Genomic DNA, 16,505 nt, shown 5'->3' with positions numbered 1-16,505 from the left:
CTAGTCTTCCTCAGGTTTTTTTTTCCTTTAAAGTCCACCACAGAATAAACCTTTATGTTTGTCTCCATGTATCAGTTTCTCTGGCTGATCACTTGGCAAAAGAAAAACTCGTGTTTCATATTAAAACTAACAAGAGATATGTTTCAATGAAGAATGAAACTATAAACTTTAGAGAAAATGAGATGGTTTGGGGGAAGTCAAAGTTTCATTTCACATGCACTAAAGCAGAGTGCTTCATACCTTAGGGATGCTGCTTTTAAAGATTTTTGTTTTAACTAACTTTGCATTCATATTAACTAGGTGTGTAATTTCTTCTAGTTTTCAAAATATTACCTGTGTTTGATAGTAAAAGTTCTTTGTTATTAATTCAAAGTAAGTTTCAAGCCTCCCTTCACATTCCTACCTAGTCTTGGACCATGGAACTACCTGTGAATTGTTTCTCTCCTGGACTCTTTGACCCCCGAGTTATCACATATTGTGATGCCCCACTCGAACGGCTTCCTTCCTTTTCTCTGCAAAAATCACTGTCTTCTTTCAAGATGCAGTCACCTTCTTTAAGACTCTACATAGTTGGAAGCTTCTTTCCCTGTTTTCCGGTTAAAACAACTTGCATAGACCTATATCAGAGCCCTTGTTTCACTGTGTAAATAACTATTTTCATAGCTGTCACCTCTCCTTCAAAGAATGTCCTACCCACTCCCAGCTTCCAGAACAGGGCATGGCACATGGCTTGTACTGAGTGATCCAGTGAATGAACGAGCATGCACTGATTGGGTGGACGACACATCAGTGCATATACTATTTGGTAGGACAACTATACATCCTGGTTTTCCCAAGACAAGTCTGGTTTACACCAATATTTCAGGGCAAGAGAATCCCTTTCACACTCAAAAATGTCCCAGTTTGAATAATAAACTATACGCTCACACTAAGTTCAATTACTCATGCCCATTGCCCTGTCTGCCCAGAACTAGGTCATCTCATTTTCCAGTTTCTCAATAACTTTTCAAATTAATCATTTTTAATTCTTAAAAATTCAAAAGTATTAGTTGTTCTCTGTACTCACATCTAGGATCCATGCCCCAGAAAATAAAAATAGTGTGCTGCAAAATAAGAACACACTGGTTTCATTCCATTTTCTCATCAAATTTCTATCTAAACCAACCTCTGATACAAGTGATGACACCTAACCAAACCAACCTATCTCCTCTCTGGTTGAGGCTGCCCATAGTTGGAGTAAATGGAAAATTGAGCCTGCTCACCCAGGTTTTTTGTTTGCCAGCCACATATCCACTGCCCAAGATTACAACATTCATTGTCTTATTGATAGCACAGAAGCCCTGATTCAGTAATTACAACAGAAACTAATAAATCTGCCCAGAAAAAAAAAAAATCTCTTTTCCACATCATTCTACCCAAAGTTTGAACAAAACACTTTTGAAACACCAAAGAAAATCAGGACACTTCTTTCATGGAAACATAACTGTGGTCTTTCACTCTACATTCTTGAATTATATTTGGACTCAAAGATATCAACACAACCTCTCAAAGCAAAGGTAATCAAGAAATATTCCAAAGGTCACAAAAGACATGTCTAAAAAATTGCCAAACTAATTTTTCGCACTGAAACTAAGAAAAACACGTTTTAAAATCTACATATGAATAAACCTCAAAAGATCTGAAATATATCCCCTTAATTAGATCACTTAAGAAAAGATTACCATAATTTTTTCTAATTTTAAAAACATTATTTCAGAGCATGAAATTAGAGGAAAACCACAAAACAAATATGAACTAAAAGGAACATTAACCCCCATGTAGTTAATGATTTTGCTTAATGAGGATAAAGCCTCAAATATTTAGCCTCTTAAAGTTTCTCTCATTATCTATTGATTTTCATTAATACTAGACGTGCAGGGCAAAGAAACATAAACCATGACTCGCTACGAAATGTTTGCCCAAATCTGCTATGAATTTATTTTCAGGACAAAGTTCATGAAAGGCCAGTTCCCCAGGTAAAGTGGATTAAATACCTTCCAAAGGAAAATAAAATCAAACCACTACCAAATGGAAGCTTTCTAAATTGTATTTGGGGACATGAAATGCAATTTGACAGAAGCCTTATAAACTGTGGTCAATGCCCCATCTGATGAGAATTTCTGTGGTTTTGTTTTTTCCCATACTAATGGGTTTGTAATTTATGGTGACATATACATGTCTGCACTCTGTTGGATATGTACATGCACAGATAAATATGGTGGTATCTCCTTCTTATGTAAACTTGCTGGGAAATAATTTTGTGATTTAGTTGTATCTTTTTAAATCATTGAGTTTGCATTAAATATTTGACAGACTGGTGCCTTGTGGGATATGATTTGGAAACTATCCTCTCTCTGATCTTTACCAGATGTTTCACTGGTGATATTTCGGCCTCAAGAGACAAAGAGGATATTAATGTTAATTTTATTTATTTAATCATATCAGGCAGATTTGCTAAAAGGAAAAATTCAATATTTTGGTAATTTACCAACTCTTCAGAAACATCCATAGTAGCAAAAATGTTTTGAAGATAATTTTATATTAAAAGCAGAAAGGCTGCATGCATGGTAGTTGGAAGGAAAAACACTATATTACCTTTAGAAATGGGAATAATGTGACAAATCTGTCAGTTCAACTTTTAACTCAAGAGGCAAAGAGGTGGCAATGACATTCATTACTCAGCACAGTCTCATCCCAATCTTTAACTAACTATTAATTGTAGAGAGAGAATACTCTGAATATGAAACGGACACTCGGTTGAAAGCCTTCTGCCACTACCAGAGCTACTCTGTAATTTTATCTCATCTTGAATTTTATTCCAAGGGAACACGAGAGTACCCTAATCATTGTCAGGGCATTAATGATAACGAAAATGTACTTTCTATTAAACAGTGCCTCCCTACACCTTACCTGAGATGACAGGGTAGGCTTTCATCTCTCTTGAGTTCAATGTCAGAATGTGGAAGCTTTTAGAGCACTGATTCTCACCCTTCTGTACTTTAGAATCACCTGGAAAGCTACATCCCCGACCAATTACATCACAGACTCTGGGAGTATGGTCAAGTGATGGGTATTTCATAAATCTTTTCAGCCAATTCCAATGTCAGTCAAGATGGAAAACCACCTCCTTGGAATAAGTAGACAATAGCCAAACAACTTATTAGTCTTAGAATAATCACTTAAATTTCCTAGGTTTTTTCCTCATCTTAAAAACTGTTATGTATGGAACAGAGTTAGACTGTTATACTCATTGATTTTCTTTTCTTTTTAGATAAAAATTTATATTTATAGTTGTAAAATATTTCAAATGAGCAGCAACACATAGAGAATATTATAAGATACCTATGACATCTGTATTACCACCACCAAGCTAAAATAATTGTAATACTTTTCCATCTTTGTTTCATTTCTGTTATTCTTTGGATAAAAGATTAAGCAAAATCCCTACATCCCATATATTCCTATTTCTTTTGTCTCTAGAAGTATCTACTATCCTAAAGTTATCCTGCCTACATGATTTTATTGTATTTTGTATTACGTATTAAGTAATTATGTATCTATGTATCTACAACAACTACATAACACTGCTTAGCATATGTTTAAATATACATAAATTGTATTACACTGTATATACCCTCTTGCATATAATTGTTTCATTTAATATTGTTATCTATTTATCCATGTTATTTATCAATATATAGATACATCAGTTTATATACAGTACATTAATTTTCAATTTCTTCATATTATTTCATTAGGAATAAGCCACAGTTTACTGATGTATCTTATCTATGGACAGATAAGTCATTTATAATTTTTTAAAAAACAAAGGTATAATAAAAACCTCTTTGTATGTCTTCCTGACACCAAAAGTTGCTCCAGGGAAGACACTTAGAGTTTTGTTATACATTCTCAACTTCATGTTTGCTAGATAGTCACAATTTTTTCCCAAAATAGTTAGACTAATTTACTCTCACTAGTTTCTCCATATTCTCCAGCATGTGACACTATGAGAATTTATTAACTATTGCCAATATGAAGATTATGGAGTGATAACTAATAGTTATGCTTAGATGATATTTTTCTGAGGTTCCTTCTGTTCAGTTAATTTGTGGTCACCACATCAATGCTAAATCTTATCAAAATAATAAAGGATGTGGGGGGAAGAAGCCTTCTTCCACATTTTACAATGAATTTACTTTTCCTCAAGAAATGTCTCACATGGCTAAAGCTGGCTCATGAACCCATAAACCAGGCCATAAAAGAGGAATGGGGACATGGCCCCAGCTCTGTATTTATTTTCTTGTATTCCATAATCCAATGTTACTTAAAAAGCAAATGACCCAATAGTCAAGCCAAAGCAAATACTGTGAATTTTGCCAGGCAAAATGCCTGTGGAGAAATGAGTCAGTTCATACAAGATTCAAAGCTGTCTTTGGTCAGTGACATTTTCGTGAAAATCTGTGGGTGGGTAAAGGTTTTGCAAAATTCCTTTTTGCTATTGGATAAAATTCATCCAGGAAAAATAAGCAAAATTTAAGTGGTGACCCACATTCCCCCTAATTCCCTTATTAACACTCCCTAACCTCCCAGCACAACTGCTTTCTATTGTGTACAAAGGCCAGGATCAGTGTTTCTGATCCTGGCAGTGGAACCCTGCCCCTCTGCTCACTTTGCTCTGATCAGATAGGCTTTCTCATGATAAGTACTAGCAGACAGAGTGTACCTGGCCTCATTCAGAGCACATCTTCCTGGGAATGCTTTCTAGGTGTTGCACACTCTTCGATTTAATGGCAAAAAGACCTACTATGTTAAAAACATTCTCAGTGAGCACTCTGTTGGAACACTTAATGTAGCTATCATTAGGGATGGTTAGTGTACATCTATGGGCTTCCCTAGTAGCTCAGCTGGTAAAGAATCCTCCTGCAATGTAGGAAACCCCAGTAGGATTCCTGAATTGGGAAGATCCCCTGGAGAAAGGACAAGCTACCCACCCCAGGATTCCTGGGCTTCCTTGGAGGCTCAGATGGTAAAGAAGCCACTTGCAATGCAGGAGACCTGGGTTCCATTACTGGGTTGGGAAGATCCCCTGGAGGAGGGCATGGTAACCTACACCAATATTCTTGCCTGGAGAATCCCCATGGACAGAGAAGCCTGGCGGGCTACCATCCAAGGGTTTGCAAAGAGTCAGACACGACTGAGTGACTAATCACAGCACACAGTGTACATCTATAGTATTGGGTTATACTTTATGTTGTCCTTGAGAATCCCCATGGACAGAGAAGCCTGGCAGGCTACCATCCAAGGGGTTGCAAACAGTCAGACACGACTAAGCGACTAATCACAGCACACAGTGTACATCTATAGTTTAGGGTTATACTTTATGTTGTCCTTTAATGAACATGAAACAGGGATTTGGGAAAGAAACTAATTATAATGCTTCATTACTTGCTCTGAGTTGACAATTTGAAACCTTATCATCTCAGAAAAAAAAAATTGAATTCAGCAAAGTTATACCTGGAAATGCTCAAAAGTTTTAATACTTCTGAGATTCATCAATGTTAAGGGTGGTCTAAGCTCAGGAAGGTCTAAATAGAATAATATCACGCCTACAAGTTGCTGTATTAGTAGACAAAAGTGAATGGACTCAGGTATTTTTTAATATAGTACTGATACATTCCAGTTTCTGATTTAACTGAGGTCTGTCTGCCTGCTAAGGCCTTTACCCCTCCAGCACTTTGCCATTGGCTGGGAATATCTTTGTAATCAAGGCTAAGATTGAAAAGAGAGCAGCTGGTTGACTTTCCAGAGAAGCAGTAAGAATGAGATCTACAGAAGGGTGGAGTTGTTTGGGTGGGAAAGAGAAAAGAAACCATTCTCTTCTTCCAGTAAGTTAACCAAGTAATAAATTAGCAATCCTCCCCCAGTTCTGCCACCTAAAGTCCTGAGTGATCTAAATCCCAGAGTTCTGGGTAAGGCTGAGGAGTTACAGTCAGAGACTCTGAGAATGTGTTCTCCCATGCATGAAATGGAATTTGGCATCAAGGGAGGACACCAGTGGTAGCCTCTTACTGTAAGCAGGCTGTCACTGAATAGCCCTTTCACACACCCTTCTTTTACCATGACTTCCAGAAGCTCATTGGGCTGCCTGTAGTCATGGTCACCAAACACAACTGGGTCATCACATCTTTCCTGGGTCAATAAGCTAAGTGAGTGAAAATGATGACTAACTCTAACTGTGGTCCACAGAAAATTAATAGCAGTTAAACATAAGTAAAACAAAAGTGGACTAGGCCTTTTAATTTAAATTACTCCTAGTCTTTGCAGCATGTGACACAGCCATAAAAACCCAAAGATCACTTCATGTCTCCAAAAGAAGAACGTGGTCATTTCACTTGGCAAAGATCTTGAGCTTTGAATCAACTACCATCAGTTTCTAAAATGTGAGAGATGAAACAGATGAGTTTTAATAGTTCTTTCTGTTTGGATTCTGAGAGTGCAAAGACTGGTTTTGCAAAAGGCAGAAACATGCATCTTTTTCAGATGTGCATCCACATTACACACAATATGTCTTCTCTCCATGGGCTACAACTTGAGAGGATTACTAAACTTTCAGAGCAAAATTATTTGCTACCAGTTAACTACAACCTTACAAATCAAGCAGATGACATGTAGCAACATAACAGTTTTCAGAAGACAGAATGCTCATGATATGTATGTTTTATGGGAAAATGGATGTCTCCCTGCTAAAAATATATAGTCCCAAGATGAGAGCTACAACATTAGTCAGCCCCTAAGAAACTCTGTACTAATACATTTGCACTATAACATGTAAGTTAATGCTTTGTGGGCCTTGATCTGATATGCTATTAAATCTAGCAATCTAAATTTTGCAAAGATTTCATCTAGCAGTGGGGGTGGGCAGACCAGGGGAGAGAGAGTAATCATTTCCCATACCCATCTTGAATAATATCATGAAAAACTAGGCAGATGCTACAAACATTCACCTCTCAGCTTATTCTTTCATTGAAGCATTTCTATTTTTAATAGTCATCATGCACTTCAGCAAAAGTCAACTTTACAAAGTTATACGTTTTTTCAAAATCTGGGAACAGTGGGAAAATAGGGAAATCCTATTGCACAAAAATTAATTTTGCAATGCAAAAAAAAATTTTGGGGGGATAATTCAAGCCTTTATGTTTATTTCAGTAAAGCCAAATCCAGCAAACTATTTTCAGCCAGGATTAGTCAGAACTAAAAGGTTGGACTGTTTTCCTTCAGAGACTGAATGTCTCTCTTGCCTGCAACAGGCCAGTGTGTTCCAAACAGAGTAAATGGAATTGCCTTCAATTGCTTGTCTCTTTCTGGCATTTTTAATGCAGAACCTTACTAACAGAGTAAGGTTTTGTTGGCTGGAATGCAATTATTCTTTTCAGTCATATAACCTGGCATTCTTACAATATATCAGCTTCAAGTTTTCCTTAAGAAAAATCATAACATGGGGCATAATGTAACGACAAGAAATGCAATTTCATTCCTCCAGAAATTCTTAAAACCTTTTCAAAAGTACCTACTGGATGGTGAAAAAATTGCTTCTAATACTTGCCTTACAACTACCACCTGTTTGGTTTGTTTTTACATGAATCCGACAACTTGGCCAATCTATAATCAAACATTAACATGGCAAACATGGGCCGGATTCTTTATTCTCAAGACATACTACAAAAAGAAGGGACTCTGGCTGTGGGGCCACCATCTAAATAAGTTCCTTTTCAAAATCATATATATATATATATATATATATATATATTTCACACATTAAGTGACCTACAACATATTCAATATCCAGGAAATACCTACAATTCTCAGATTGTTAACTCTAAAAGAAATATTCTTGTCCATCTGGACTAACATAAAACACATGCTCTTCTTTTTCCAAGAGTTAAGCGAGCTGTCTGAGATCGTGCAAAGCCACCCTGTGATCCCAAGTGTGATGTCCGGCTTGTAAACCCAGAGGGTTTCTGTTAGGTGTGAAATGATTGTGTAACCATTTAAAAGTTATATTATTCAAAAATAGCAAATTTTGCAAAGAGAGATAGTTCCAGGATTGATGCTGTGAAAAGGGGAGATGGGGAGAAAGACACCATGCCAACTTCTTTCAACACCAAAGGCACGGTCCCCTCTGGGTTCTTTCTCTTTATACATTTTCACCCAATTTCCTCTCCTTAAAGTTCAGGGAGATCGAGTCAGATTCTGCTCCTGTGGTATCCCTGAGTGTTTTAATGCTGGCTATAAATCATTAACTAGTCTCACAGCCTTGGAGTGTGCAGTGTGCAGGCCCGTGGGTGTATGCAGCAACATTTTTACTAGCCAAGTTGCTAAGTGTGAGTTCCTTTCCAAATATCAGAACCATCACTCTAACCCTAATACTCACCCAGTTATTGCAGGGAAGGGGAAGTCACTGAATATTTACTTTGGAAAAGAGCTAAAGCTTGCTGGTGGTGTGGTGTGTGTTTCTCTGCCCTGCACATTTCAGCAACTTTAAGTTGGTGCCTGATGGGAATCAATTTTCTAAGATTTTGGACAGTGGCAGATGAACCTCCCCTGATCATATACATTTGCAGAAGAGAATCTAAAGTGGAGAGATACCCCAGCCATTAATAATTAAAGAAACTTTCCCCTTCCTCAGGCTGAAGAGGAGTCAAATCTCATGGATACCTAGACCTCCAGCACCCAACCTCCATAAAAGAAAACACTCCCCAACTTGTGGCAGAGTTTGGAAAACCACATACACCTCCAATGGCTCCAGGGGGCTTTAGCAGACTCACCGAACACTTGTTGGGCTTTTCCCCCGAGTGAACTCTCATGTGGATCAACAGTTTATAGCGGGCATTAAATGGCTTGTACCTTCGAGGACAACCGGCCCAGAAACAAGTGAAGTCTTCGCCTTTGCGCTGGTCTATATGAACCTTCTCGATGTGCCGCACAAGTTCCTCCTGCTGGTCATACAAGGCACTGCAGTCGATCCAGCGACAGCAGTGCTTGCCCCCAACGTCATCCATCTCCCCATCCTCCTCCAGGGCGGCCTGAGGCAGGGCCAGCGGCTGGGCCTGGTGGACCAGCTCTGGGTGATGCAGATGCGGGTGGGCATGATAGGGTGGCGGGGGGCCTTGGGGCTGGGGCGGCGGTGGCAGAGGAGGCAGAGAGGGTGCGGGGGGCAGGTCCAGGACGCTACCAGGGAAGTCATCCAGGCGCTCCGTCTTCAGCAGGCCGGCCGCGTGGCCGGCAGGGTCCGGCAGGCCGTGCTGCACCACCATGTTGTTGACCAGGCCGGGTTGGAGGCCGCCGTGCTCCAGCTGCTGCATGCGCTCATACTCCAGTGCACCGTCCTCATCGTAGGCCGGGAGAGCCAGGCCGCCGCTGGCCACCCGCACACCCTTTTGGCTGCTTGGCATTGAGCATGGCTGGGGAATACAGCTGCCTCGCACTCCCAGGAAATGCCCGTAGACCTCAGGCTGTGGAGACATGTTGGCGGGGGAAGCCCTCGAACCGTTGATGTAGGCGACCAAGGATGTGGGCGAGGTGCGGATGATGGTATTGAAGTCTATCCCGATGCCATCGGACAACGGGGACAAGGACAGTGCTCTCTTCTTGGAGCGGGCCGAGTGGGACCTGGCTGAAGAGTGTCGGGGACTGGGGTAAGGAGAGTGGCTATTTTCCATACCGAAAAGGTAGGGTGGCAATGAGTTAGAGACACTGTTGCTGGACATGGATGTCCCAGGAGGAAGGCTAATTAGGTCCCCTAGATCAGTGCCATTCTGAGAGTTGTGGTTCGAGGAGAGCGAAGGGAGAGCCCTATAGCCGTGCGACCACTCTTGTTTCACGTTCAAGGTCGACTGACTTTCTGTCAGACTCAAATTTGAGGAGGCCAAAGACTCTCGTGAAATAAGGGACCTGGAACAGCAGCCGGAAGAGGGGGGAAAAAAAAGACAAACATTTTAGCAGGATATGGATTGCTTAATACTAAAAGAATATTGCACTGACAATCTGTTAAGTACTTCCCCTAATTGCATTCTCAGCTAAACACACATTCTTTGGCTAAGATAAAGCCCAAGACTTTTAGTTCCAGGTACATAACATTTTACCAAGATGAAAAACAAAGGCTAATGCTTATTGGAATAATAAAACAAAGATCTATTGTTATAAATAATCTAACACTTCAATGATAATAAATAGTCCTTGCTATATTTTTATATATCTTTTTTACGACAGAGAAAAATTAGAGACCTAGGAATAATTATTGAAAACCAAATAAACAAGTATTTATTAAGTACCTACTATGTGCAACACACTACAAATAGGCATTGTTAGGAATACAAGTCTAAACAGAGTCCCAGCCTTTGAATGAAATCTGTTTGGTAAGGTAAAATATAAACCAATGCTTAATTTGGGGGGAAAAAAAGTAAATCAAAGTCAAAGGGTCATCCAGAGGATTTAATAATACTTTCACAAATTTGTTCTACTGATATCAAGGAATTATACATATTTCTATAAAAGACAGCAATTCACACTATAAGTAGTCAGCAGTCAGTCACAACATCAAATTAACTCAGAAATAAAAATTATATATAAAATACAGCTGTAATATATAAAGGAGTGACAACCTGAAGTCAAGTCATATTTGGAATTCTGCATGTGGGTCATGCAAGGTTTTAATTACACCTGCAGTTTTGGATCTTCCATGAGCTGCTGTCCTCAAATCAGAGCAGATTTGCACTGAGAACAAAGCATCTGCTTTAATTACTGTAGCAACAATTCTCCTCCTGTCCTTCTTACCCTTTACAAAACATGCCTCACATGTCACAACATTTACCTGAATATCAAAATGCTTTGTGTTGTAGTCTAGCCACTTTAAAATTCATTTTGCTTTAACCATGATATCATCACTTTAAAACTCACTGAAGAGAAAAGCTCTGCCTTTTGGATGGAAACATTGTCCCAAAGAGGCTAGACACAATTCACCATACTCCCAACTCAGAATGCTGCTACTGCTAAGTCGCTTCAGTCGTGTCCGACTCTGTGCGACCCCATGGACTGCAGCCTACCAGGCTTCTCCGTCCATGGGATTCTCCAGGCAAGAATACTGGAGTGGGTTGCCATTTCCAACTTTTTAATATGTGCTTTTATTGGCTTTTTACAGTCTTTTTTCTGACAAAAAAATTTTAAATATTGTATAGAATGTCTGTCTTTCCCAGGATGAGCCCACTTACTACTTCCAGCTGTTATAAAGCAACCTGTTGCAAAAGAACTGAGGGAAAATAGAAGTATTCTCATCCCATCTGTTCCTCTTACTTCTTTTCACAAAATGGAAGCCAGGAACACTGTTTCCTACAAGCATGAGATTAGCAAGAAAACATCTCGACTCTGAAATGCACAGTATTAGGTGAGAGATTACACCATTGTCAATCTGGTGTTTTCATCCAGTGAAGTAATGTTTACCATTGACAAACACAGCAAGAATTTAAGTCCAGTTGCCCCTAACACAGATTTTCTTTTCTCTGTCCAGATCCTTATATTTGGGCTGAAGTCCTTTGCAAGTCCCAAAGTAGTTTCTGAACCATCTGCTTTTTAATTCCCCATGAATGCTTTCAATTATTTTCTCAGCACACCCACAGCATGTAGCTCTCCCTGCAGATAACTCCTGGTGATAGGATGTCAAGGGCCTTTTAGTCCTTTCCCCAGGGAGATTCAGGAATTGCTTTCAGACCCAAGTCAAATCAGTAGTCATGTCATATATAAGGCAAAGACAACTGACTTTGCTTTACACCCTGAGGTTGAGGTGGTTTATATAACATTCTTAAATGGTGCATTTGCCTGGTCACTGTCATACCAGAGCATTTCAGATTTGTAAGCAGTGAATTTGTTCAGTCACTCAGTGTCCGACTCTTTGTAACCCCACGGGCTGCAGCATGCAGGGCTTCCCTGTCCCTTACTATCTCCCGGAGTTGGCTCAAATTCATGTCCATTGAGTGGGTGATGCTATCTAACCATCTCATCCTCTGTCACTCCCTTTTCCTATTGCCTTCAATCTTTCCTAGCATCAGGGTCTTTTCCAGTGAATCAGATTTTTGCATCAGGTGGCCAAAGTACTGGAGCTTCAGCTTCAGCATCAGTCCTTCCAATGAATATTCAGGGTTGATTTCCTTTAGGATTGACTGGTTTGAGAGATCAAGAAAGGAGATCAAACCAGTCAAGCAGTGAATAGCAGATAGGAAGTATTTTACACACCTGTATATGTTTTGCATTTGAAATTATACTATTTGGTTTGAGGGCTGCCTATAGTAAGACATGTTCATTTGTTCCATTGTTAAGAGCTGTTCCTTATTTTTCTTAAAATACACCTAAATATGACTTGATTTAGATTTGAGCATAATTCCATGCAGGCACATTCCTTAAGTCCTTAGATATCTCAGTGTTCTAAGACAGTTATCAAAATTTTTTCAGAAAGCAATTCTATGTCCTATTCCCTAAGGCAATAATATGAATGGAGAGCTCTCTTCTTGAACACTTAATAAGAACAAAACTGCCAACAAATGGCCTTTGCCTAGCAGCCCACCTCTCTTCTGAGCAATTACCCAGATCTTTTAATATTTCAAAATTCTAATCCATGAAACCTGCCCCAAACATAGTAGCTCTCAGTAAAAGCTCTCTTTCCAGAAAAATTATATTCTGTCTATATTGAACCTTTAACATAGCTAACTTCAGGCATCTGTGAGTGCTGTCTTCCTCAATAAAATTCAAAGACCTCCAATAAAAGGTATTATTTTTGTCTCTGCCAGTACCCACCAGAGTGTTAGATGAAGTTTGCCCCCCCTAAAAAAGTGTTGATTAAGGTGAGTAAATTAATATAATGATAACCATTTTTAACTTACAAAGTATTTTCCCTATATATTATTCCACTTAATACAGCCTGTGAAGTAAGCAAATTGGAATTTTAAAATAACCTCTGTTTTTCAAAGAATAAAACCAAGATTCTGTGAAATTCCTCCCAATGATGCAAAAAAAAAAAAGAGGGAGGGGGGCCAAGAATCCTTAAATAAGTACAAACAAAGCAGCAGATTTGATAAACAGTCACTTAGTTGGATCAGATATATCCTCTATTGTTTTCCCCGTATCATACCCAACACATGGTCCGTAATGCTCATCTTGATTAAAAGATCTGGTATAAGAGACTTAAAGTCACACAAGCTATAAATGGAACCCACATTTTCTATTTTCTTTCTGAAACAATATGTTGAATGATTGAGAAAGATTCCAAAAACTTCTTTTCTATAATCCCTGCTGCTACCCACACCAGGCCTATGGGGAAGAAAGTGACAAAGAGCTGTGGTTCTATCACCATACTGAGAGAAATCTCCATTTCTGGATGTTCATCTAATCCTAAGCATATTATTTCCTGGGACCAGTTAATTTGAAGCTATATGTGAAAGAAATATAACTCAAACAAAATGAAAGCAATATGAAAAACTTAAGAAATCATCAGTGAAATAGGTTAGGGTGGCTGGTGAAGCAAGAGCTCAGTAACTCTACTGGGGCCATAAGAGGTGTGATGACCAAGCCAAACGGCTCAAAAGAAATACAACAAGGAATTCCTCAAAAAGCGGCACAAGAAAATGACTATATATCTATATGTATACATATATATACATATATATGTCATGAAAAAGAGATGTGCAACGAAAGAGTTACAAAATTGATCCAGTAAAGTATTACTTATAATACTGAAATAAACGGAAACAAATGCCCAGTTAAAAAAGACTGATAAAAATTAGAGCTTTATTTATATACTTTTTAATAAAATGGAATCTTGGGCAGGAAGAAGTCATTATATGATGATAAAGATTTTTTTTAACCACAAAAGATTATGACAAAGGAAATTGGTATTTATTAACTGAAAAAAATAAATATAATACTGTGTGGGTCACTATGATGTATATGTTTGCCTACTGGTGGCTCAACAGAATCCGCCTGCAATGCAGGAGCTGCAGGTTCCATCTCTGGGTCAGGAAGATCACCTGGAGAAAGAAATGGCAACCCGCTCCAGTATTCTTGTCTGGAAAATCCCATGGACAGAGGAGCCTGGTGGGCTACAGTCCATGGGGTCGAAAAAGAGTTGGACACGACTTAGTGACTAAACAACAAGAAGAAGGATATATGTCAAAATTTCACCCATGGTTGCCTGTGAGTGATGGGATTCAGGATGACTATCATATACTGTCTGGTGCTTGTCCACAGTTTTCCACATCTTCTACAATTAGTAAGAATTACATAGATAATCAGGAAAAACAGTAATAAACTTGGCAGTTTTTTATAGGACAATCATCACTCAGATTGAACAGTTTAAACTTCTACCCAGCCTCACCATCCCAATTCCTCCTCCTCGCCACCCCGCCCCCACCCTTGGGCATGCTCCCAATAGATAAAACACAAAGCTGATGCTCTCTCCATCCTATCTTTATCTCTAGATAGCAAAGTGCCTTCAGGTTTAACTGTTGCCTCCTATCCTCTCTCTCCTCTTATGGAATACACAAACCAGTTTAAGTATCACAAACAAATGCAACCTTTCCAAATTGCTAAAAGTGAATTTGATATTTTACCAAGCTCTTTCCCAACTCCTGTTTCTTTGCTCATCCTGCAAAAAAATTATTTCCATAGAAGGACTCACAGAATACATAGTTAAAACATATGTTAATGCATCTCTAAGATGTTGTCTTTTAAGTATAAAAATTTATGCTAAGGAATCAAATATGCTAGAGAACACTGAGATAATGACCCTTCCCTGCTCGACCCATGAAAGGACTGCACTAGATACATGCATGGTTGGAGCAGCCTGTGCCCTGCCTACCTTTAGTTTCTCCATTAATTATGACTTTCTGCCTTCAAGGCATGGACTGGACTTGCCACAGACAGGAAGCTGAAGACTTCCCAATGACACCTACCCCATGAGTACAGTTAATTTTACATGCAATACTCAGCAAGTCTGAAGAGTCCCTCAAGGCATAATCATCAACAGGAAAATGACAGAAGCAGCTTTCCATCACACACACAAAAATCTCAGGTGAAAAAACACATTCCCATCTCATTAAAAAAATTGGCATAAAAAATCATCCAGGAACTGTGATTTCAGAGTCTTGAAGCAGCTAGGACAGTGCAGAGACACAAGAGGGAGAAAGAAGAAGAAAAGAAGATGGAAGGGGAGGAAGAAGAGGAAGAAATAGAACCCAGAACTGCAAGGCATCTCAGCAGATTCCAGTTCCCAAAGAAGGGTACAGAGGTCCACAGAACAGAGGTCCAATTCCTTTGCAAAATCACAGTTACAGCAGATCCAGGACGCAGGCAAAAACTTTGGATTGTATTTCTCCAAGAAGACTACTTGTAAAAGATGAAATAATTCATTTCAAACATAGAAATAGACCTTACACATTGCAGAGTATTTTGGTTTTATGTAGCCTGTAATATCAACCTTGAGAGCTATAAAAATCTGTCTGAGATAATTTCCCTATTTAATTATCTCCCATGAGATAGATATATGGCATTTATTGAACCTACTTATTTCAGCACCTAATCAGGCATTGTGTTGAAATGTTATGTAACTCACACATGAGAGTACGTCTTCCCAGATACATCATAAAGTCTGAAAAGTCACAATTTCTATCTTTAACTTTTCAACTATCTCCCTAAACTTCGACTATTGTATTATGCAGAACATAGGTATTTAAAATACTTGGTTAGACAAGTGAATGGGTGGATGGACAGACAAAACAGACTGTAAAGCAACCTTAGGACACTGCAACATGAACACTGAAAAACGAGCAGCTAAGACAGATGTACATGGAACATCTTATCTTTCCAGGCCATGATGTGACCTTTACCAGGAATCAAAATATTAATATACTGGTATTTATTTAGTCACTGGGGCTTCTCAGGTAGTGCTGTGGTAAGGAACCCACCTGCTAATGTAGGAAACGTAAGAGAATGCAGGTTCAGTCCCTGGGTGGGGAAGATCCCCTGGAGGAGGGCATGGCAACCCACTCCAGTATTCTTGCCTGGAGAATCCATGGACAGAGGAGCCTGGCGGGCTACAGTCCATAGGGTCGCAAAGAGTAGGACATGACTGAAGCGACTTAACATGCACACATTTAGTCACTGAGGCCCCAAAATCTCAAGGTTGGCATTAATTTCACTCACACGTTATGACAGAAAGTACTAAATCATTCTTCCCAGTTAAGATGGTATTATGGCACACACAGTTTTTATACACCTTCCCCTACAAAGCTCAAAGTAAAAGAGCTGCTTGAGTGAGTGAGAGAGAGAATGAGTGTGTCTGTATGTGTGTTGTGTGGGCACGTGTTCAGGAAGAAAAGGGAAAACACTCATGGGTGTGATTATAACATAAGAAGGGGGAA

General features: G+C 39.2%; 1 protein-coding gene across 4 annotated transcripts in view; it reads right to left on the bottom strand.

Moving 5' to 3' along the window:
• The window catches only part of GLIS3 (GLIS family zinc finger 3), a 504,978-nt gene that overhangs the window by 319,737 nt on the left and 168,736 nt on the right, over positions 1-16,505 (bottom strand). For all 4 annotated transcript variants that reach the window (XM_024996132.2, XM_002689612.6, XM_024996131.2 and 1 more), the window contains one exon: positions 8,868-9,993. In XM_024996132.2, the coding sequence (XP_024851900.1) occupies positions 8,868-9,993 (1,126 nt within the window). The remainder of the gene's footprint in view (positions 1-8,867; positions 9,994-16,505) is intronic.

Source organism: Bos taurus, chromosome 8 (assembly GCF_002263795.3).
Source record: "Bos taurus isolate L1 Dominette 01449 registration number 42190680 breed Hereford chromosome 8, ARS-UCD2.0, whole genome shotgun sequence".
In the NCBI taxonomy this organism is placed as follows: Eukaryota; Metazoa; Chordata; class Mammalia; order Artiodactyla; family Bovidae; genus Bos; species Bos taurus.
Note: the sequence above shows the minus strand (reverse complement) of the source record. Positions and strands in the feature narration are given on the sequence as shown.